The 24,508-nt window shown below is 36.4% G+C and overlaps 3 protein-coding genes across 6 annotated transcripts; all 3 read left to right on the forward strand.

Annotated features, from left to right (window-relative positions):
- The first annotated feature begins 383 nt into the window (after positions 1–383).
- On the forward strand, positions 384–4,348 carry LOC130994706 (uncharacterized). 4 transcript variants are annotated; one of them, XM_057919780.1, is made up of 7 exons: positions 417–579; positions 1,174–1,210; positions 1,422–1,495; positions 1,579–1,724; positions 2,051–2,415; positions 2,772–2,814; positions 3,682–4,348. In XM_057919780.1, the coding sequence occupies exons 4-7, from the start codon at positions 1,604–1,606 to the stop codon at positions 4,143–4,145; spliced, it is 993 nt and encodes a 330-aa protein (XP_057775763.1). In that variant the 5' UTR covers positions 417–579; positions 1,174–1,210; positions 1,422–1,495; positions 1,579–1,603; the 3' UTR covers positions 4,146–4,348. The 4 variants fall into 4 exon arrangements, with proteins under 4 accessions (XP_057775760.1, XP_057775761.1, XP_057775763.1 ...); XM_057919778.1 differs by lacking the exon at positions 1,422–1,495 and having other exon boundaries at positions 416–579; XM_057919779.1 differs by lacking the exon at positions 1,174–1,210.
- Positions 4,349–11,724: 7,376 nt separating this feature from the next.
- Positions 11,725–12,491, forward strand: LOC130994359 (uncharacterized). The gene is made up of 2 exons (XM_057919406.1): positions 11,725–12,026; positions 12,137–12,491. Exons 1-2 carry the CDS (start codon positions 11,725–11,727, stop codon positions 12,489–12,491), a joined length of 657 nt encoding a protein of 218 aa, XP_057775389.1.
- Positions 12,492–17,435: 4,944 nt separating this feature from the next.
- LOC130994707 (dehydration-responsive element-binding protein 1B-like) lies at positions 17,436–19,988 on the forward strand. The gene is made up of 2 exons (XM_057919781.1): positions 17,436–18,187; positions 19,767–19,988. The coding sequence occupies exon 1, from the start codon at positions 17,567–17,569 to the stop codon at positions 18,152–18,154; it is 588 nt and encodes a 195-aa protein (XP_057775764.1). The 5' UTR covers positions 17,436–17,566; the 3' UTR covers positions 18,155–18,187; positions 19,767–19,988.
- Positions 19,989–24,508: the final 4,520 nt, after the last annotated feature.

Raw genomic sequence — 24,508 nt, forward strand, 5'->3', positions numbered from 1 at the left:
CGGGTATTTTCGGGTATACCCGATACCCGATCAGGTATACCCGATACCCAATTTTTTGCCACCCTAAATACCCGATTCCGAACCCGAACCCTAATTTTTCGGGTATAGGGTACCCGATACCCGATTTTTTCGGATCGGATAATCGGGTACCCTATACCCGAACCCTATCTTCCCACCCCTAGCATACATAATAAAAACGTAAATCTCTGCAATCCCGTGGACGTAGATCTTTACAATCAAACCACGTAAATTTCGCGTTCTTTACTGTTTTTCATTATAGCTGTTATTTTTGGACGCAATTGCTCAAGCTTCGCGGGACGGAGGGAGTATGAGATTACCATTTTTACTTATAAAAAGAAAATCAAATAAGGGCCAAATAATTATGTAGCAAAACGTCGAGGCCTAAAGACGCAATCAATACCATTTTATTTGGAACACAAATAATTATTTTTATTTTTAATTTTTAATATTTTGGGGGAGCCGAGTCAGAAATGAGCGAAGGAGAAGAGCAACGAGACTAGCCGCCCTTTCCACCGGAGCAGTTGCAACTGCCGAGCCGCCCCCGCATGTTGACCCTCGGTATGTGCTGATTCTTTCGCTCTCGTTATCAGATTTGGTTAATTTTTGAATACATGCCTCGCCATTGACGATTTCTTATGTCTGTTGATTGCTGGCTCCACTTTAGAGAAATTGCGCTGCCTCTGTGGTTACATAAACGATATGGAATCTAAGAATAATTCATGTTAGTTATTGTGTATGAAGTGAATTGCTTTTATCATCAGTCTTGTTGTGAAACTTGCCAATTTTTTGATGAAGAATTTGTCTGATTATCTAAGGGAGTAACAAATTGATTGAATGTTGCTGCTAGCATCAGAAGCTGCTGTATTTGGAAAAATGATTTGAGTACTTTTATGGAATTTTTGCTTCTTATGGTCCAACTGTTGTATTGATTGTGTTAGATGGTGTTAGGCTTGTTGATGGTAGAGTGATAGCATTTGGATAATCGGGCTATGTTTCAGTATGAACTTACGAGGTTGAATTAATCACTTAATTGTCAAATATTTGATGCTGTTTGTTCTGCTACTCATGATGATGGTGTTAGGCTTGTTGATGGTAACTCATCAACCCTACTGTTACTGGATGCTTGACTATATTTGTTTTATTTAATTACAGTTACTTAATGCTGATGGTAGCATCAGAAGATGTTTGTGTAAGTTGTTTAATAGTTGCTGAATTATAACCAACAATGTTTTCGCATTATGAATTTTGGTAAAATATATGGTGGGTTTGTTGTTGATTGAACGAAACCTAAAGTTGCTTTCTTGAATCACATGAAAATTGGTCCTTCTATTCATGGTTTTATTTCTGAAATTGTGTTATGGTTTTGGTTCAGTAACTTTTGCCTTATCTTCACTCATCAGGAAGTTAGATTATTGTGAAGGTGGCAGGTGCTATTCTAAATTTGGCTTGAAGCTTTCCATCAGAAAAAACGAGAGTAAGCTCATCCAATTGTTTCTTTATCGCTCAATTCTGACCTCTCCAGAACCATTTCGCCTGAATATCTTACTTTTGGGTCAGTAATTTCGGTGCAAAATAGAATAGAATGGCAGGGATGAACAACTCGAGTGAACCGAGCACTGCACCCCAAGCTGAACGGTGGTACAACCTAACCCTAGGCTCATCCTTCAGTGATCACAATCCCTCAAAATTTTGCACTTTCCGCTGTAAGTACTGCTACTACTATACTTCTCCACTTTCTTCACATGGATGCACAATTTTTTAAATATTTCACGTACTAAAATTTCCTAATTTATTGTGTTAGACTCCTAATCTCTTTTCTTTAGTTTGAACTTTGAAGGGGTTTTCTTTCTTTTTATTGTATAATTTTGGTAATCGAAATAAAGCATAGGTACATTTAGTCATCTGTATTATCTTTCTTTACTTTCAAGAGTTATGGTTGCTTAAACTATTACTGCAATAAAATGTGTTTTCTGAGAGTTCAATGTTTGAAGCTATGCACCTGATTTGGATTGTTCCCCCTTCTTTGCAGATGAGTTCAAGCCAGCATCAATCGATAAGAATCAGCGAGGCACCCTGCACAAAAGCAAGGATAATAAGGTCTCTGTGGAGTTTCAAAATATACAACCTGGGAAGCCTAAGGTAACCTTTGAGGGAACTAGTGAGGATTGCAAGGATAATGATGCTGTTCTTTTCTTTGATGGCGAGTCTTTTCGGTTGGAGAGGTTGCACCGTGCTGTCAAGCGATTGAGGCATAATCGGATGATGGGTGAATCTGCAGGGCCAGGGCCAGGGCCAGGGGTTGTATCAGTTGGAGTGGCTGATGCAAGTCCGCCACCAATTGTGAAAGGGATTAAGCATCAGCCTTTGAACAAGGACCCATTTCCTGCTCTGCCTGTACGTTCTTTTATTAAACTGCATTGATGTCTTCTTCTCGATCATTTTAGAGAGTCAAAATATTTTAGTTTTGAAATGGCTGATTGTAGGCGCACACATGATAGCTCCAAAGATGATTCGCTTGGACTGATTTCATAGTTACTTATGATATTTTTTTGTGGATCAGGAGTCTGTTTAGTACTTAATGCGAACTGCACATTTCACAGCCTTTTTAGGTGCATAATTGGTTTTATCCATATTACATGAAAAACTTGTATTCAGATTGTGGAGCAAGTATCTTGAAGTGGTGTGGTATCTTGTATCTTGCTATCGGATTGAATAAATAGACTTTTTCTTTTTTCCATGACTTTTTGCAGGTTGAAGTTGAACGAATTGAGATTGGGGACTTCAAAAGCTCGGGTATGTATGTTAATCCAAAAATATTAGCATCTGCACTACATGTGAATTTGACCCTCATCCCTGTTTAACCATAGGCAATTCCATTTAATCGATTTATGGCTAAACTTTAGTGTCATAGACTCAAGGAAAAAACTTACAGCTAAAAACGGTGAAACGTCTTTTCTCTATCTGTGAAAAAAGAAAATTTATTGGTTGTGAATTGTGATACATATTTTAGGCTTTTTTATGATATACCTCTAGTCCAGTTTCACCTAGTTCAGTTTGAAAGTATTGTCAGAAAAATAGAGTTCAGCTTTACATGCCTGTTTCTGTTTTATCTATTTCTTTTTTGGGTGTGGGGAGAGAAGCTCTAATAAGTTGTAAGGGTAGAGTGGGTAGCGAAAGCTAAGGGACCCCGTCATGCGACGCCCAAGATCTGCTATCGGGTAAATCACAGATAAAGATGGTGGTAGGCTGGTAGCTCTATCAACGTGTTCTATATTATTTTTAGTCGGGCAACATGTGTTTTCACCTTTTTTCTTTTTCTTTCCGGAATTTATTATGCTCTTAGATAGCACAATTTTATCTATGACTTGGTGTCATGAGTTGTATCTGTTATTTTTATGTGATGTTTTCTGATGAGTAAAGGCAGTTCTAATACACATTATATTATTTTTATAGAAAATAAACACTGGTGTTGCGCAGTACAATCTGATTTTTGATTAAACATAGTACTCTTAGAGTGAGAGTTTTGAAATTCATTTTAGTTTAGTTGAAAGCATTTGGGGTGGTTATTTTCTTGGTGACGTTCGGTGGGATGGCTTGCGTAATATCAGTATTGTAGTAACACGTGTAACACATTTGCGAACTTGTTTTTCTTCAAATCAGATGCAAAACCTAGACCGGATAAGGCTGCTGAAATCCCTGTAGCGCAGCCAAACTCATCAAACCCGTCACCGGAGTTGAAGATTGATGACCAAGACGAAGAAGATCTGGATATAATGAATGCAGATGAAGATGATGGTAATGCAGCGGCTGATGGAAGCACAATCGAAGTAAAAGAACTCGATTTCGACATCAACATACCACATCAAACTGACACGGATGAGGAGATTGCTGATGTTGATGTTAGCGACGACGAAGCTGATAAGGGACCAAATGCTGCGGAAGCACTGAGAGCGCAGGTTAACGCACAAGCAGGAGAAGGCCAGACTTCGAGCTCCAATAGCAGCAGTGGGAGTGAGAGTAGCGGCAGTGGCAGTGGCAGCGGTAGTGGCAGCGGAAGCGGAAGCAGGAGTAGCAGCAGCAGCGACAGTGAGAGCAGCGATGCTGATTCTGTTACCTCCATCTGAAAACTCCATAAGTTGGGATTTTGCATACACAAATCATCTTATTATTCTTTTCCAGGTAATGCTCCAAAATAATGATGGGGAATTGTTTATTACTTTTAAGTTTTAACCGTAGGTGTGTTTATGGACCTGATAGAGTAAAGGCGAAATATTGCGAGAAAATTCAATAGAAATAAAACTGAACATGAATCCTCCCATGAGGCCTACGGATAACCGTCCTAAACACACACTGATCGAAAGATACGTTACTAACCTATTCTCCTACTATAAATAATACTCCCTTCGTCTCATTAGTAATGTTCGATTACTTTTGACTTTTGAGCACAAAAATTAAGAAAAAATATAGTTAAGGTATAAAGTGAGTTGATAGAAGATATTTAAGGATTGTTTTAAGTAAATTGATGTACACAATTAGTTGGGTCCATCATTAATAATATTTAAATAGTTAATTTTTTTTACTAAAGTAGGTATAGGACATTACTAGTGGGATGTTTCAATATAATTATATAATAACTGAGAAATTATTAATAGGACGGAGGGAGTAAAACCCTTATCTCTAAAGCCTATGCAACATTGGGTGAGACTCGAAACCAAAATAATAATAATAATGACTTTGAACAAATAAATAATATTTCGTTCGTCCCCCATATTTATGCATGATTTTTATTTTTGGTACGTCCAACAAATTTATGGACTCCTTATTTTTGGACACAATTCCACATAAAATTTTCACAATTTTACCATTATAACTTACAATTTTACACACAATCTACTAATCAATACCTTTAGGAGGCGTTTTTGTTTGAGTGATAAGGTATGATTGATAAAATAATCCACCTTAATCAAATGTTTGGTTTGCATGATTGAGTCCGTGATTGATAATACGACCCGCATCTAATCATCCAGTTGAGTGATTATTTATCACCCCAAAATTGAGTGGATTATTTAATCACCCCTCCAATCCTATCAATCTTATATATTTCATCCACCAAACTAAACGCTCCCTTAGGGGGTTGTATCCGTTCAGGAACTTTGTAGATTTTTAAAATCAAAGGATTTTAAAAGTCTATGAATTTCACATAGATTCTTTCGTGTATTTTGGAATTCTAATAGGAATCTACATAGATTTTGGATGAATTTTATCATGAATTTGACGTGATTTTTACGGATTTGAAATAAAAAAATCCCAGCATCCATTGGCTCAAGCGAGCGCTGGACCCAGCACCCAGCGATCGCTGGGTGCCAGCGACCGCTGGGAGCCCCGCTGGCTTCTTCTACCTGCTATCTGCGGCCGCTGGGTTTCAGCCGGCGCTGGCTTCTTCGAGCCGCGGCCGCTGGATCCCAGCCGGCGCTGGCATTTCAAGATTTCCGAATTCTCGTGGTCCGAGCTCGGATTTGTTCATGTGTATTTTTTGAATGAAATCAATGGAAATCAATCCAATGTTAAAATCCATAGATTTTTAAATACACCCAGATTTTCATAGAGTTTTAAAAGTCTTGAACGAATACACCCAGATTTTTATAGACTTTTAAAAGTCTTGAATGAATACACCCAGATTTTCATAGACTTTTAAAAGTCTTGAACGAATACACCCAGATTTTAAAAGTCTGTAGAAATCTATTAAAATCCTGAACGAATACACCCCCCTTAATGTGAGACTATTTCTTCACTATCAATACTCTAAACAACTTTTCATTAAAATTCATGCTGGAAGCACCTAAGCATATTTATGGGGGACGGAGGGAATAGACTACATAACAAAACAAACAAATAAATAGTCGACAACAATGCGTTTCCCGCATGCATAAACCATCCATAGGCGGCAAGTACTCCACCGCTCGAAACAGTCTTATCCTTAAGGCTAAAGTAGGGAAATTGTCCTTGAACGTCAGATATATCCATCCACGTAGTCTCTTACGCATCTAACCCATCCCACTTGATCAAAACTTGCTCCACTGACTGTCCACGACGCTCAACAATCCTTCAATCCACCACATGTTATGGTAAAAATGGTGGATCTACTGCCATGAGATCCTCCGGAAGGACCAGATCAGCTTGTACCACACCAATCTCTTTCTTCAATAATAAAACATGGAATACTGGGTGGATATTAGAATCGGGTGGAAGCTTTAAGCGATAGGCAATAGAACCCACCCTTGGTTCAACTTCAAACAGATTAAAAAAATGTGGCATCAACTTTCGATTTCTATTTTTTAACAAAGTTGACTGCCGATAGGGCCGAAACTTTAGATAAACAAGAGCATCGACATGTATCTCCACATCACGCATGTGCTTATGAGCTTCACGCAGCATCCTTTGCTGGGCGCATTCCAAATGATAGCGCAAATGCATCAGAACTTCATCGTAAGACGTCAATGAATCTGCCATCGATTGCACTCGAACTTCTCTTGGCAGAAAATGACACATGCACAAGTGGAGGACGACCATAAACAACCTCAAATGGTGTTGTACTTGTTGTAGAGTGGAATCCTATGTTGTAACAATACTCAGCCCATGATAACCACTTAGCCCACTGTTTATGACTCTTCAACGAGAAACAACGCAAATAAGTTTCCACACATCTATTCAATACTTTTTTTGGCCATCAGTCTCGGGATAGTACGCCAAGCTCATCTACAGAGTAGTGTCGGCCATGTGAAACAACTCTTTCCAAAATGAACTAAGAAAAATAGGATCACGATCAGATGCAATTGAACTTGGAATACTATGTAGGTGAACTATCTCACGAATGAAGATTTTCACCATGAATTTCGTCGTGAAAGGATGGTGAAGAGCCAAAAAATGACCATACTTGGAGAATCTATTCATCACGACTAACACACAATCCACTAAACCTGAGTGTGGATAGCTTGAGACAAAATCAAGATTAATATCATTCCAAATTTGAGCCGGAATTGACAAGGCTGTCAACAACCCAGCTGGAGATTTTGTCTCATATTTGTTCTTTTGCAAACCACACACACTGCCACGAATTGAGTGACATGCTTCATCATTTCTGACTAGCATACGATGGTTGCCAAACGACTAATTTGAATTAATACACAAATTCTAATTGATCTAATTGAGTTGGAGATTTCAAATTTGAATATCCAATTTAATCAATTCAATCTCTAATTTGATGATTTCGAATTAGGAGTATCTCAATTGAATTCGGGATTTCAAAATTGATTTTCCAATTCTAATTGAATTGAAATAAGGAAAATGCGATAAAAGTTAAAATATAACCACAAATTTATTTATATAAATAAATAGATAAATCTTACACATAATTAAATAAATTTATATAATATTTTAAATTCTATTTTTAGATATTTCATTAAATTTTTATGTACAAATTCATATTAAAATTAATACAAATTTTATTCTCCTTAGTTGCATTAAAAACTACTACTACTATTTAAAAATACTTTTCAATTTAAAATAAGTATAATTATACAATCATGTTTTTGAAATAAACTAAGTAGTCTCCTTAATTGCATTAAAAACTACTACTATTATTTTAAAATGTTTTGAAAGGAAAAAAAGGATATTAATCTACTTATTTTTTCACCAACTAACAAAAATAAAATGAATAAATAGTGTCATGTTCAACATTAGAAATAAATGAGATAACAAAAAATAATTTTAACATTTTAAATAATCATAACGTATTCGTTTCAAATTCATTTTTTATAATTTTACATCAAATTAAAGATCATTTCGTAATCTTTAATTTAGCATTAATATTGAGCTCATTCAAGCCGACTCTAGCATGAGCGTAAAGGTCGCAGACGTCCCTCTTGTATCTCCTATAGAGCGTTTCAGGCTTTTATTGACGATAATGAGCTCATTCAAGCCGACTCTAGCGGACCGTTTTACACTTGGACGGATCGTCACCAGTTTCCTCTTACTACGAAATCCGTGTTGGACAGAGTTCTTTTTACCAATGCTTTTGTTGATCATTGGCATTCAGCGGATGTTATTGTGCTTCCTTGCAATGGATCGGATCACGCCCCTATTCTGCTTAAGGCACATCCGGCTCCTTCCGCTGCGATTTCAAAGCCTTTTCGTTTTTTAAATATGTGGTGTGATCATTCTGACTTTCTTCCTATGGTTTCTAGATCTTGGTCTGCCCCTATTGATTGCCGTTGTCCCATGATTCGGTTTATGCAAAAGCTCAAGCGTCTCAGAAAGGATATTAAAATTTGGAATCGGGAGGTTTTTGGTAATTTCAATGTTTCGCTGGCGGACTTGAATTCTAAACTTTCTTTGCTGCAGATTAAGGTTGACAACAATGGTTATTCAGATGCTCTTTTTGATAGCGAGGCGCAACTTCAGGCTTCGATTGCCTCGATTCTTTCTCGACTACCTGCTCTCCTTCAGCAGAAGAGCAGGGTTTGTTGGCTTACCGATGGTGATCGTAACACTCGTTTCTTTCATAACATGGTGAAAATGCGAAGCTCTACTCTTACTATCAAATATCTGGACATTGAAGGGGAGTTGGTGGACGATCGTGATCGCATAGCTGATCATGTTGTGCATTTCTATAAGGAGCTTTTCTCTCAGGACGCTCCGCTCAATCAGGACTTGTCTTGAATTTTGAACTACATTCCTTCTTTGGTTTCCGAGGATCAGGCTTCTGATCTTACTTGTGTCCCTGCTGTTGAGGAAATTAAAGCTACGGTCTTCTCGATGGATAAGGATAGCTCTCCCGGACCTGACGATTTTAATGGGATGTTTTATCACAAGGCCTGGGATGTTATCTCGGTGGATGTCATTATGGTTGTCCAACGTTTCTTCACTCATCACTATTTGGCCACTGGCATGAATTCTAACGTGCTTAGTCTTTTACCCAAGAAGAAAGATGCCCGGTATATTTCCGACTATCGGCCAATTGTGCTGGGGAATTTCATTTTTAAAATCATTGCTAAGATTCTCGCGGTTCGGCTCAACAGAATTGCTCCTGACATTGTCTCTGATAATCAATTATGGTTCATCAGGGGTCGCGCCATTCACGAGTGCATCATGCTTGCTTTCGAGGGCGTGAATTGCATGGAACGATCTTGTAAGGGCAAGAATATGGCTCTGAAAGTTGACATTAAGAAAGCTTTTGATACCTTTAACTGGGATTTTATCCGGATGTGCTCAAGAACTTTGGCTTTCCTAATATTTTTTGCTCTTGGATAGACACGATTCTCACTTCCGCTCGTATCTCGATTCGTTTTAACGACATTCTTCACGGTTATTTTACCTGCAGTAGAGGTGTTCGACAAGGAGACCCTCATTCTCCTATTATTTTTGGCATAGCAGAGGATGTTTTGAGCAAACTCCTTCTAGATGCTTAGATTCGGCGGCTCATTACTCCTATGCGCTATTCTAGAAGAGAGTTTTTCCTGTCCCATCTTCTTTATGCTGACGATGTCCTCTTATTTTGTCAAGCTTCTAAGAGAAATAGTGTTATGATTGATTCGGTTCTTCAAATTTATGCTTCTGTTTCTGGGCAGCACTGCAATAAGAATAAGTCAACCATCATTTTTGGAAAAGGGGTATCTACAGCACGGAAACGGCGGATCTCTCGGGCCTTGGGTTTCGGCGCTGGTTCCACTCCGTTTATTTATCTTGGGCTCCCTATTTTTGTTAGACGGGTCACTGCTGGTGTAACAGCCCGGCTCCAGAGTTGACGGCTGTCCCCACAGACCAACACGAATCTTTTCTAGTGTGCTTTGTCCTCACTCGCACGCTCCCTGAGTAACTTCCCAGGGGGTCACCCATCCCAGAATTGCTCCAAGCCAAGCACGTTTAACCTTGGAGTTTCTTCCACATGGGCACCAGAAAAGAAGATGCATCTTGTTGATATGAGTAGCACCTATCAAATCATTTAAGCTCTCCAAGAATATGCAGTCCCATACCTGCATATTCTCGGGATCCCTCTCGTTCGGGTGTGTTCTGGTTCATCCCTGCGCCCCTCCGCTTGGAAGTCTTAACCGGAGCTGCTCCTTGTCCGTGCCTCTTTGCACCGGCGATCACTCCGTACTTCGTCCCCAGGCGTCACAGGCCCACCAGCTTCCGCTTGGTTCGTCCCCGAACCACACCGTACTGGGAGAGGTTCGGCTCTGATACCACTTGTAACAGCCCGGCTCCAGAGTTGACGGCTGTCCCCACAGACCAACACGAGTCTTTTCTAGCGTGCTTTGTCCTCACTCGCAAGCTCCCTGAGTAACTTCCCAGGGGGTCACCCATCCCGGAATTGCTCCAAGCCAAGCACGCTTAACCTTGGAGTTTTTTCCACATGGGCACCAGAAAAGAAGATGCATCTTGTTGATATGAGTAGCACCTATCAAATCATTTAAGCTCTCCTCGAATATGCAGTCTCATACCTGCATATTCTCGGGATCCCTCTCGTTCGGGTGTGTTCCGGTTCATCCTTGCGCCCCTCCGCTTGGAAGTCTTAACCGGAGCCGCTCTTTGTCCGTGCCTCTTTGCACCGGCGATCACTCCGTACTTCGTCCCCGGGCATCACAGCTAGAAAGCTCGCCCCGATTAAAGATAAAATTTTGGCGCACTTCCCGCGTTGGCAAGGAAAGCAATTATCCATGGCCGGTCGGATTTGTCTGGTTAATTCGGTGATCAACAGTTCTGTTGTTCATAGCATGCTCGTGTACAAATGGCCGGTTAAGCTGCTTCATGAACTTGATCGTGCTTGTAGATCTTTCATTTGGACAGGGAGTATTTTGCAGAAGTCGGTCTCTTTGGTTAATTGGAACAAAATGAGGGCTATTAAGGCCAAGGAGGAGCCAGTATTAAATCTTTCTTGGATATTAACTCTTGCTTTATGTATAGACTTGGCTGGTACATCATGAAGTTGGGCTCGTTTGGATACTCTCTTCTTCGGAAAAGTATCTCACCAGAGTTATGGAGCCGGTCTCGCGGTGGGTTTTTTCTTCTATTTGGACTGGGGTTCGTCACTCCATTCGCTCCTTGGCTGCTGATTCTTTCTGCATGGTTGGGCTGGGTGACACTATTTATTTCTGGAGAGACAATTGGCTTGATTATCGTCTTTCTGAGAGGCTGAAAATTTCGGATTACATGCTACCTTTATTTCATCAAAAGGTTTCAGATTATTTCTTTGATGGTACTTGGCATCTTACCGAGAGCTTTGTCAGTGCCTTTCCAACCGTGGCTTTGGATATCATCATGACCCCTATTTCTGCTGAGAAAGATGATAGAGCTTGGGTTCATTCGAGCTTTGGAGAGGTTACCGCGGCTCTAGCTTTTGATCATATTCGCCCCTATTTTCCTATCGTTGATTGGGGTGGCTAGATTTGGGCCCCTTTTATTCCTACGCGCAGATCATTGCTAGTCTGGCGCGCTATTATAGGAAGGTTATCCACTTTTGATGCACTGCAAAGACATGGTTTCTTGGGGCATAACCACTGCTCCCTTTGTTGCGGCAATGAGGAAACAACAGACCATATCATCTGGTCTTGCTCGCTTTCTAAGGCTATTTGGAAGGATTTCATGAGCTAGTTTAATCTAGAGTTGTCGGATTATTATGATATTGGCAGCTTCATCAGATATGCTATGGGTTTTAAGGCTGGAAAACAAGTGTATAACATTTGGCAGGTTGGGGTCGTTTCGTTGATTTGGAGCTTATGGAATCATCGCAATGATATTATTTTCAACGCTAGAGCCCCTTCTCGACATGCTGTTCTGATTCAGCTCAAGGTTTTCTTGACTGAGGCGGCAAATAACTTCGACTTAGGGCCGATGAACAATTCTATTTTGGACCTTCTAATTCTTAGAGCTCTCTCGATCCCCGGCAAGGCTAAGCGGCCTCTGACTTACATCTACATCACGTGGCAGCTCCCTCTCCTCCCAACTGGGTCAAAATTAATACTGATGGGTCCATCCGAAATGGCATCATACACGCTGGATGGGTTGCACGTAATGCTTTCAATGAGGTGATCGGCTGCTTTCATTTCTCTGGGGGTAGGGGCGCGGCTTTTGAAGCGGAGCTTTTTGCTCTCATTATTGCTATAGAGAGCGCCCATAAAACGGGTTGGCAGCAAGTCTGGTTTGAGGCCGACTCCACGTTCACTGTTAGTCTCCTGAGCTCTCGCTCTTTAAGTGTTCCTTGGCGTTTCAAAGCTCGTTGGATTCAGGCGTTATCTTATGCGGCTACCTTTTCTTACCGCATCTCTCATATTTATCGTGAGCGCAATAGAGTCGCGGATTGTTTGGCCTCTCATGTTAAAGATGAAGGTTATTGGTTTCATGATGTTGCAGATATTAGACAGCTGGTTATGGAGGATCTTTATCTTCCTTTCTTCACTCGCGTGGTCGACTAGTTGCTTCGTGAGTTCTTCTTGCGGCAGATTGAGCTGGCTGTTGCCGTTCCTTTGTTGCTTGTTCTTTAGTTCTTTTTGTTGTTGGGGAGGAGAAAACCGGATGGTTTAGGGACAATGGTTAGGCCGGAGTCTTTGAAGCTATCTTATCGTTTCTCTTTTCCCTTTCTTTGTGTTCGGCTTTGACGGGCACTCTTTTTCCTATACTGGATTTTTCCCCTTGGGGTTTTTCCACGATAGGTTTTAATGAGGCTCGGCCCTTAGTCTGTGTTTCTGTGCTTTCTAGGGTTTTTTTCGTTTTTGCTTTTTCTTGGTTCTTTATAAAATTTATATTTCTATTATTAATATTGAATATTTTTTCTTGAATTGAAGTGAACGACTTTTGAAAAGAATTAGAATAAGAAAAAAGCAGAGAAAGAAAATTTGGTGGAAAAAATTGAAAGCATAGAGAAAATTTACCGGTAAAAAACTCCTCTTATATATATATTATAAATAAAATTTTAACTGAATATATTTGAACTTAATAATGAAAAAAAAGAATTCATAATTATAACAACTGATATTATGAAGAAAAAAAATAAGTTAAGCGAAAAAAATAAAAAATAAAAATTAAATTTATTCAACAAAAAATGAGAGATTAGAGAGATTTTTTTTACAATTTTAATTATTAAATAAATATAATTTTTATATATTAAATTCAATATTTACATAAATTATATCAAATTAACGCACTTGTCGTGATTTTTAATTTGACCAAATATTTTATAATTAGTTGAATTTTGTTAATCATTGAAAAGAAATAAAATAGAAAAATAAGATGACAAAGAAAAAGAAAAAATATACTCTCTCCGTCCCAGCTGAAATGTCATGTTTCTTTTCGGCACAGAGGGAGTAGTTGACAAATAAACCTTCAATTTTATTATAATCACAAAATTACCACTTACTTTTAAAATTGATTTCAACTTAAAGTTGCCTTTTTAATACTCCATCCGTCCTTGAAATGTTGTCCTAATTAACTTGCTATTTTGGTCCGTCCACAAAAAGTTGTCATAATCTATTTTTAGTAAATTTGTGTGTCAATTTCTCCACTTACTAACATGTGAGCCACATTCTCCATTCACTAACTTAATTAATTTGTTCCAGTTTTCTTTATTTGTGGGCTTCTTTCTCCACTAACTAAATAAACAACACAATTTTTTTAAAACTCGTGCCTCCCTCGTGCAATGCACGACGGATGGAGTATATTACTGGCATTTGCATCTCGTTCAATGCACGGAAAATACTTTTATATTTCTTCATATATATAAAATTGATACCAACTAAATTATCTTATTTATAAATATAATAAAAAAACATGTAATTTTAACTAAAATACACTATTTAAGTTTAATATAGAACAAAATAAAAAATAGAACAAAGAAGAATTCACAATGATAGGATTGACGTTATGAAAAAAATTACAATAAAAATGTTGAGGTAAAAAAGTCTTTTAATAATTTTTCCGCCCACATAGTTTTTTTCTTTGATTTTTATTATTTTTTAATAATAGAATACGTAATATATATTTTATTTTAAATTATAACTCTACACTATATATACATTATTTTTTGACGCTATATCTTCTATTTGATATCAAATATACAAACCCACCTGATATTGATTGCATGGATTAGGGCGTATTAGTGCTTTTGTACGGGTTATAGTAATTAATCTTTGTTTAATTAGCATATCTAACCGGATTTAATCAATACTGTTATATCTATCCCAAGATACCAAACACGCCCTAATGTATAAACAAAATAAAAGGCCATGCATTTTTGAAGAGAAAGAGGAGTTCTATTTTCAAAATAAAAATAAACAAATCTAGTACAAATTTGGTAAATAAATAAAAAATAGCTGCCTTTAACGTGGCTTCATAAAAGTCATGCACATTTTCGAAAACAAAAATAAAGGATCAAAAAGTATAAAATTAAAACAACTTACTTAGAGCATTCGCAATGGGCTTACTTGATAGCTTACTTGATAGTAGGGGACCACATTGAGTAAGTAGTGCTGTATTGGGGTTACTTGATAGCCTACTTGATTTTTTTAATTTTGATTTTTAGGCTTTTCATTTAAATTAATTTTACTCAAATTTAAATAACATATTTTTCTAATAGTTAAAAACACCATTAAACTAAACCATCATAAAAATTACATAAAAATTAAACACACCTAAAACATCATTAAAAATTACATAAAAATTAAAAACACCTAAAACATCATTAAAATTACATAATTAAAATTCTAGTCTAGACCACGACGCTTGAGCACGTCGGCGACCATGGACGCGTGCAATGCCCTTTGTGTGTCCGTCATGTGCGTCGTATCCGTGTTGAGGAGCTGCATATCGAGCTCTCTCTCCTTGATATCGTTCCTCCTGGTGTACTGGGCGGTGAATGCCCTCATCTGTTGGTCGGACCTGTCCAACCTCTCCACTATTTCGGGTGGAGGCTCCGAGCTCATCTGCGACGCCGATGCCTTCCCTTTCCCCTTTGCCGCTTTCGCCGCCGCATTGCCAATGGACCGGGAAGAGGAGATCTTCTCGCCCGACGCCGAGGTGGTAAAGCCGCCCTCTTCCGTAGTCTTTGTCCTCTTGGAGGCATGCATGTCTCCGGCGAGGTACATCGACTTGAACTTGAGATTGTTCCGGAGAACTTTTCACGCGTTCCAAAAGTTGAATGCGGCCTTTTGTGGGCTTCGCTCCTTGAAGAGGATTTGGGCATTGTCACGGAGCATATCGTCAGAATGGCCGGAAGGCCAATTGTTGCGTGTCTCCACCCAAATAGATTCCCAGAGACGCACATCCGCGCTCACTCGGGCCCAGTGGCCTTGAATTTGCCGGATTTTAAGCTCGACACCGATGAAGGGGTTGACACGGTCGCGGATCCGTCCCCAATACGCCTCCCCTTTTGGATCCGTCTCACGGATGGCGTCGTTCGTCTCCTCCGTCCAAACTTGGACGATGAGATCCGTATGCTCGGGAAGATAAGTATGACGGAGTCTTCCTTCCGCCGTCGGCTTGTCGTGCTTGATTTTGTGGGCGATTTCCTTCCTCCGACCGCCTTTCTTTGATTTGGAGGCACTTTCCTCGGCACTTGCTGGGGCATCCTCGGCACTTGCTGGGGTCTCCTCCAAGTTGATCCCCCCATATCGGGGTGATAATCGGCGGAGAGATTGGGGCTCCAATTAGGATCATAGTAAGGGTTGTATGAAGAAAGAAAATATCAGGAGAAATGGAAGAAAGAAAATTGTAGATGAAGAAGATGTGTGGAGAAGAAATAGAAGAGAAGGGTTTTTAAAGAGAAGAAGAGAGAAAAAAAATTCAGACGGTTAAGGCACGAATTCCAAGAAAATAACAGTCAATTTTTTTTTTCAAAATTCATTTTTTTTTTTAAATTCGGGCGCGTGCATTGCACGCGCCATACACTCCCTTCCTTCGTGCATACTCGAACACTCGAGCAAGCCTCGAGTAAGGGCACCCCGCAACGCCTTACTCGAGTGCAACGCTCTACTCGAGTAAGGCGATCGAGTAGAGCGTTGCGGGTGCTCTTAGAGCATCTCTGTTCGTACCCGCTTAGTTACAAGTTTTTGCTGATATCATCAAATACACATCATCTTAATTATTTCTTTTCTTTATTTTCACCTCCAACAATGCCTACTGCTGACATTATATTAAACCCATTTTTCATCAATTTAATATTTATTCACATTAATTTAAATTTCATATTTTTTTATAATTTAATACTACTCTCTCCATCCATGAAAGAACTCCCCCTAGGAAGGAGTGACACAGATCGATTTAAAAAAAAAATTATTGAGTGTATTGAAAGTGGAGAAAAGGTTGTTGAGTATATTGAGAATGATGAAATGTTGTTTTAATTAGTATTAAGAGTGGTGGAGTATAGTCCATAAATAAGTAGAAAGTTCTTTTGTGGATGTCCCAAAAAAGAAAAATAAGAATTTCTTTCGTGGACGGAGGAGTATAAATTAATTTGTTACTTATTTATAATTAATATAAATAAAAATTATTTAAAACAAAATGTAATTATATATGTATTTAAGAATAAAACATAATAAAAAAATTTAAATAAAATGTAAGAAAAATGAAAAGCAAAACAAAAAAAAATATGAAAATGAAAGGAAAAGAAGCAGAATGTAAACAAATAAATGCAGTGTAAATACATTTGGAAAGAAAAAAAAATACAATTCTTTTAACAGTTTCTTTGCAATTTCGAAGGAGGTGATACCACTTCTCCTCTCTCATCTAAATGCATATTCAGCGTAGAATAAAACATAATAAAACAAAAATATTTAAAACTTTCTATGTCAAGTATAATTGGATAAACTGTCTTTACGAAAATATGAAATGTTTTAGAAAATGCATGCCCACAAAATATATTAGTACTTAGCTCAAATACTTTCAAATATTTTCAGGTTGACTGGCTAGTGCTGACGGGACTGAGCTGGGGCTAGGGTTCAATTTCCTATTTAGACTTCCGTTGTAGCATTTACTCTTATCTAATGTCATATTTCAAATGATATCCCTGATTGAACTAGACTCTTAACTCCTAGTTTTATGCTAATGAATGTCGGTTGTCAGAAGCATGAAATAAAATTTATGATCCAAAGGGGCGTTGTCCGACTTGTCATCCTACTATTCGGGTGTCAATCAAATTTTTCCCTTGTGTTAATTCTATGAATTTGTTGTGATTCGATTGCAATTATTTTTTCCAGAATTGGGGTGTGACAAAGATGCTCTTATAAAACCGAAAGCACTGAATTGAAGAAAAACGACTTGGGCAACGTGTTGGCATCTTAGATTAGGTCGGGTAGACATTTGATATAAGTTAACGTAACAGCTTCGCCTACTACGCTATTATTGAATCCCTCATTCCTCGACCTGCCTTTTGCCCTTTTAAAACCAAACACCAAAACATCTCCATCACTATAAACATCACTCCCAATATATATAATGTTGAATTGCAAACACTCTACTCTCAACTCCTCACTCACAAACCCCAAACACTAGCTACTACATGGATAAGCTTGGCATTTCTGCTTCTTTATCCCACTTCGGCGGCTCCAGCGGCAGCGCCACCGAAGTGATTCTAGCTTCCGACCAGCCCAAGAAGCGGGCCGGCCGGAAGAAGTTCAACGAGACGCGCCACCCCGTCTATCGCGGCGTGCGCTTGCGGAAATCCGGCAAATGGGTTTCCGAGATCAGAGAGCCGAACAAGAAAACGAGAATCTGGCTCGGCACCTTCGACACCGTCGAGATGGCCGCACGTGCACATGATGTCGCCGCGATTGCGCTGAGGGGCCGCTCCGCCTGCCTCAACTTCGCCGACTCCACGTGGCGGCTGCCCCTTCCGGCATCTTCCAGCGCTCACGACATTCGGAAGGCCGCGGCCGAGGCAGCCGAGGCCTTCCGTCCCCGCACAACCGCCGCCTTGACGACGACGGAGATATCATTGCTCATGGAGGAAGAAGGTGTGGTTGGAATGGAAGGATTGATGTGGGATATGGCGGAGGGGTTGATGATGTCGCCGCCTCCTCTCTACAATGATGACTTCCAAATGCAAGATGATATGTCACTCTGGAGTTACTCTATCCCAAAGCATTAAAAACGTGTTCTACCTTTTTTAGCCACAAACAAGGTAAGGTAAGGAGAAAACTACACAGATATAGTACTATATTGCACATGACTTTGGTATTTTGAAAATATTAGATCGAAATATTAAAATATGATTTTGGTATTCTTAGTTTTCACAAAATTTTCTGTACACTTTGGTGTACAGTACATTCGAATTGTACTCGATCCGGATCTAACCCAATTAGACTATCCTATCCGAATGTCAAGTGTAAGTGTCATTTACATAGTGTTAGTGTCATTTCAGTATAGTGTTAGTGTTATTTTACACATAGTATTAGTATCATTTCAATATATAGTGTTACTGTCATTTGTAAAACAAAATAGTGTTAGTATCATTCCAATATCGTGTTATAGTGTTAGTGTCATTTCAAGAAAAAATAGGTCAGGATAGTCCAATTAGGTCAGGATCTGGGTCGGGTACAACCCGGGTTGTACAGGAGACCACCTCTTTAGTTTTTCGGTTTGATTTGGTCGGTTTTATTTTATAAAATTGATTTTTCGATTCGATTAGATTCTGTAAAAACTGAATAAAATTGAAAACCGAATTATATTTATATAGTAATATAATAGCAAAAAAATTATTTTTCGCGATTCATACATACGTCTTCTACATAAAATTCATACATTTTAACTAGTTCATATTTTATATGTTAACAAGTGTTTATACCCTAGCCCTCTCTTATATATATATACTTGATAGGGAGGTGCTAGGATATATAAAAACAACTCTTAAAATATAAAATACGAACCAGCTAAAATGTATGAATTCATTGTATAAATGTATGAATTGCGAAAAATAAAATTTTCACTACCTATGAGATTCGAAGTCAGGACCATGAATTCATCAAGAAAGTGATGAATCAACCGTAAATCTTGATGATCTTGAAAATGATTCCTATTTTATATTTTAAGAGATATTTTTATTTTAGCCCACCTACTTAATATATATATACAAATATACATACATACTGATATATAACTTTGATATTAAAATATGTATATATACTTATATATAATTATGATATTAAGGAGTACAATTTAATTTAATTTTTTTCGTAATTTTTTCCTTTTTAGGATTCTTTCGGTTTTTGGGACTATTTTGATTTTTCAGTTCTATTGTTCCGATTTTTTTAAACCAAATATAAATTTGGTTTGGTTTGATTTGATTTTAGCAAAAAAATCGAACCGAAAACCAAAAATACACACTCCTAAACACAGGTATAACATACTCATTTCATCTTTCATAAATATGGATAGTTGCTTTCGACATAATTTTAATAAAAGTTGTTTAGAGTATTGATAGTAGAAAAGGATTTCACACGAATGATATTGTTAAGTCGATTTGATTATAGATAAACTAATAGTGTTGTTATAAGGGTAAAATTGTTAAAATTATGTATTAAGTAGTATCCAAAAATAGGATGTACATAAATTCAAGAAACGTACTAAAAAAATATATGGATAAATATGAGAGTCGAATAAAAAATCATAAACGCAATTAAATTAAACACATTGCACAATTAAACAAACTTGTATTTCTAACTCCACTGTAGAATGAGAATTTAATGCTCTGAAATTCGCAGGTCAATAAGCATAGCATATGAGGAATCTGTTGGCAGCTCATGTATCCCTCCTTAATTAGAGGCAGCTGTTGCACTTGCAAACAACAGTGTGTGTACTATCTATGGAGATACGAGATAGATTCGACTCAGATATATATGATCAATTGTGAAGCAACAATTGAGGAACAATTTAAAGTAGTCTTATCAGGGACGTTTATTTCTTAGGATTAAGTTTGATAGATAAAAATTAATTTTTTTTATTTATTTTGATGGATTGAAACTTTGAAATATTTCAAAGTTCTTGATTATTTTTTATTATTTAAATTAGTTTTGTTTGATTTACATTTCATTGAAAGAGTGAGATTAGAGAAATCATACTCCGTAGGATAACAAATACTAGATCATGCATTTTTACAATTATGTAATGGTAGATAAAAATAGTAAGGTTAATCTCTTGTTTTATTTGATAGATTCGAACTTTGTGATATCTCAAGGCCCTTGATGATTTTTATATTAAAACTATTTTTGTTTGATTTTTATTCTATTGAAAGGGTGTGATTGAAGAAATCCTATTAAAGGTAAAATTACTCAATCATGCAAAGTAAAACCTCCTTAAAGTATTGTTGAATAGAGAGTTATCTTGTTAGAGTTGTGAGATTTAAGAAACATAACAGATCTACTTATAAAAGGATTTACACGTACGAAATTAATTTAGTGCTCCAAACTTTCAAAGGAAATGTGAGCAAGAAATTCAACGTGAAGACATGTTACAACTAAGATCTTTAGATGCACTTACTTTTGACGGATTACTTTTGATAGATAAAAATGATAAAATTAACCTTTTGTTTATTTTTATAGATTAAAATTTCGAAATATTTCAAGACCTTTGATTATGTCTATCACTTAAACTGATTCATATTTCATTGATAGGGTGAGATTGTAAAAATCTACTTTTGAGGATAAAAATACTCAGTCACAGCCCCTTAGAGCTCGTTTACTACGTGATATGGGATAAATATGTGATATCTTAATTTGACTGTCATATATATTATTTTATTAAATATCAATATTACGTTTGATAAGATATATAAAAAAGGTACTCCGCTCTCATACCTTCCAAATAAAAGGAGTATTAGCCTTTTAACCTATTGAATTAAGATGGAGAGAGAGAGAGAGTATTACATTTTTGAAATAAAAAAGCGAACAAAATGTTAATGCAAATCAAATATTAAAAAAGATATGCTGCGCTATAAAATATCAGTGGATCATAGTATTTCTGAATCATTAAACAGGGAATGGGTTAAGCGAAAATAATTTTTTAAACAAGAATAAAAGAATACATGTACAAATTCATAAAATTTATAAATAAGAAAAGATTAATTAGATGTATTACTAGAGCATGATTCATTTTAATCATGGCCAAAAAAAATTAAAGCGTGAACATACGGAAATTATAATTTACTTAATTACTTTATTGTTCCAAAGAAAATAATATTAATTCACAATCAGAAAATAAGTCAAAAAATTTATTGAAAATATAAATATTTAATAAAAGTTTTATTTTCAATATAATATATATAATTCGAATCAAATTGATCCAAATAGTATTATTAAAAAAAATACACGAGATAATATAGAAAATAGAAGAGGTATTTGTCGTAAAATACACAAACTTTCAACAAATTCTGATTTTTCCCACGATCTTTAATTTTTTTTTTTAAAAAAATACATAACCTTTCAACTTTTTTCTGATTTTTCTCACAGGTATGAAATACACCAAAATAAAAACTAATTAGGACTTTTGACTTAAACTTTTTATACTTAAGCACGAGGAATTTTACATCAACTTTATTATGTCTCCTCAATTCATAGAGAATGATTTTCACTTAAGTTATTTTGCATGTTAGCATTATTATGTACATTAACTTTAATTTCATCGGAAAGAGTTACTATGAAAAAAATTAGAAAAAATTGAAATATGCCGTATCTTTTTTCAAATTTTAAATATATGGAAAAAATAAAAAAATATTGAAAGTTAATCTATATTTAGCAGAAAATATCCCAAAATAGAAACACGAAATAATAGAGGCATTTAGGGTTTTGGGTGAGCACGTGGGGCCCGCGTTTCAGTGATGAAAACCGGATCAGATTTTGTCCCTTGTTTAGAAATAAATTGTCAGTCTCGCCTTCTCACAGCCATATATAACCAAATTAAACCTAATTTAACTTTTCTTATTGTTGTTTTATTTTATTTCCATTTATTCATGTTGGGCCCTTTTACATGACACATCCATACCTTTTCCTTTGGTTATTTGTTTATAAATATTACATCCGTACCTCATAAATATATAGTTGATCACGATATAAATTTTAATAAAAAATAAATGTTAATAGTGAAAAAAAATCCTATATTGAGATATTATAAAAAAAAATTATAAATAAATAGTGTAAGGTATAAAAATAAAATTATGAAAATTATATGTGGAGCAATATCCAAAAATAGAGTGTGTATAATTAATTTGAAGTACATATCAAAAAAGAAATGCATTCATGTTATAAACTAAAGAGAAGAGGAGAAGAAGATAGAATAGAGAGCGTAAAGAGAATAAATCTGTATGAGCGTATCATTATGAGGACTAAATGCCTCTATTTATAGGAGATACAAAACTAGGGTTAGGGTTTAGAGTTAAGTCATTTAATAGGGAAATATATATTATATATATTTACAACACTCCCCCTTAAATGACTAATCCTAAAAATATGCTGCCTCCTTAAAACCTTGCTAGGAAAAATTCAATGAAACAAAAACCTAGTGTAAGGAAAAAGAGTACAGCTGCTCCCCCTGAAAATGATCGTTGTATATCTTTGAGTCGATGCATGTCGATCTTGTGTACTAGCTTTCTGAAAGTTGATGTTGGTAATGCCTTTGTGAATAAGTCCACCAATTTATCGCTTGATCGAACTTCATGTATCCTTTGAGTTGTGTGCAATATGACTTCAAATAAACTCCTTATTTGATGTTAGAGTCTAGATGTTCACGCCTTGTTAAAAACCTCTCCATAAAAATCCTATGGGAAAAATTCGGTAGAGGAAAAAAGTACAAGACGTATATTTACTCATATATTACACTAGTTGCCTCGTTAAAAACCTTAACTAAGAAAACCTTGTAGGAAAAAACTTAGTAAGGGAAAAAGAGTACAACCATTTGGCCTTCAGGGCCATTGACCTTCAAAGTCGAATTTTCGAAACTATTTAAAAGATCATGCTCCCCCTCAAGATAACAATCTTGAATGTGTTCACTATAGTTTTCGAAATTAAATAAATAATCAACATCATCCATCAATTTTGAATTTCGATTTCTTTCATAACATAGACCAATTGTAATTTGCTTTGAATATAACCAATAAGATGGTTAATATCATTTAAAATTCTCCTTCTTGAAGAAACATTAAATCTTGCTAGCAAGTCAACTTCAAATTGTATATCATGCATGATAAAAGCAGTGCTTCAATAGCACACAAGTAAGGAACTTCGGGTCCTAAATAACTTCGTTATTTTCTTTTGGTTTAGGTGTGTCTTTATCAACTTCAAGTGATAGAATAATCGTTTGATAGCTAAAAGGATGTGCTATTATTCAAAATCTTCTTTGGGTAGGTCGACTAATACATATAAAATATAGTCAATTGGTTTGAAATACTCTATCTGGGAGATTCTCGATCTTCGGGTCGAGATGATATTTAGTTTAACTAAGTTTTTCAAAACTCATATTTAGACATGAGTTAACTTCCTCAAGTTTTGAGTATTCACAAATGTTCTTTCTTCGGAAAGAATTCATTTAATCGGTTATGGACTTTCACATATATATCCATGTTTAATGGCCTATATAATAATATAACCATAACGTCCATAAATTTGATATCTATGTCAATGATTACTGCCATAAATGTTATATAAATAACGAAACATAATGCCACGTATAACATGAGAATATATTTGATTGATTTTGGGTTTCTCAAACCCTTGAGCTACTAATCTCGCTTAACATCTTATTATTTTCATTTAGCGAGTTCGGCTCTGCCTCATTGTTTATTTCTATATTTTTCAGTGCTTCTGGCACTCTAATATCATTTGTTTTGGATCCAAATAATCTTCAAATTGAACTAACAATTTGTTGAGGCAAAAAGTGTTGTCGACAACTATCATTTTTCTTTTATACGATTCTCACGTATTCCCAAAGTTCATGGCAACTTTATAAAAACTAAATTTTCACCATTTCCCATAATATTTGGTCTAGTTGTTTCATAATCTCAATATTACGATAATTTAATGCACGTGCAAAATGTATTGGGATTATCGTCTTCATGGACGATCCTCTTCATGAGGTTTTTGGAATGATTTGATTTCTTTATTTGATTTTGTAATCTGTGGATATTTTATCTTGGGCACCAATAAGTCGTTTACGCTTCTGGCGTCAATGAGCATTGAATTAAATTCGTCCATCTAGGATTTCAATTATTTGTGGTGCAATATAACATGTATATGAAATTTCACTCATTTGGCAGTCAATAATAATTTATTGAACTTTTGGTTCATTAATGCGTGAATCTAACATAATTAATCCAACAAGAAATTTACGGCATTGTATAATTCATCATTCACATATATCTCCCTCTAATGCCGAAAAATATTTCAAGTTGGATAATCAAAGTATCAATATATGAATTGATCCTCAATTATTGGCTCTATATATGTATTTTTCACAA

Source organism: Salvia miltiorrhiza, chromosome 7 (assembly GCF_028751815.1).
Source record: "Salvia miltiorrhiza cultivar Shanhuang (shh) chromosome 7, IMPLAD_Smil_shh, whole genome shotgun sequence".
In the NCBI taxonomy this organism is placed as follows: Eukaryota; Viridiplantae; Streptophyta; class Magnoliopsida; order Lamiales; family Lamiaceae; genus Salvia; species Salvia miltiorrhiza.

Excerpts from the sequence above, each read along its gene's own strand:
- LOC130994707 (XM_057919781.1), top strand. The coding sequence starts at position 17,567 with ATGGATAAGCTTGGCATTTCTGCTTCTTTATCCCACTTCGGCGGCTCC.
- LOC130994359 (XM_057919406.1), top strand. The coding sequence starts at position 11,725 with ATGGGTTTTAAGGCTGGAAAACAAGTGTATAACATTTGGCAGGTTGGG. Across the intron at positions 12,027-12,136 it reads CTCCCTCTCCTCCCAACTGG|GGGCGCGGCTTTTGAAGCGG; the intron begins GTCAAAATTAAT and ends CTCTGGGGGTAG.
- LOC130994706 (XM_057919777.1), top strand. The coding sequence starts at position 1,604 with ATGGCAGGGATGAACAACTCGAGTGAACCGAGCACTGCACCCCAAGCT. Across the intron at positions 1,725-2,050 it reads AAAATTTTGCACTTTCCGCT|ATGAGTTCAAGCCAGCATCA; the intron begins GTAAGTACTGCT and ends CCTTCTTTGCAG. Across the intron at positions 2,815-3,681 it reads TGGGGACTTCAAAAGCTCGG|ATGCAAAACCTAGACCGGAT; the intron begins GTATGTATGTTA and ends TCTTCAAATCAG.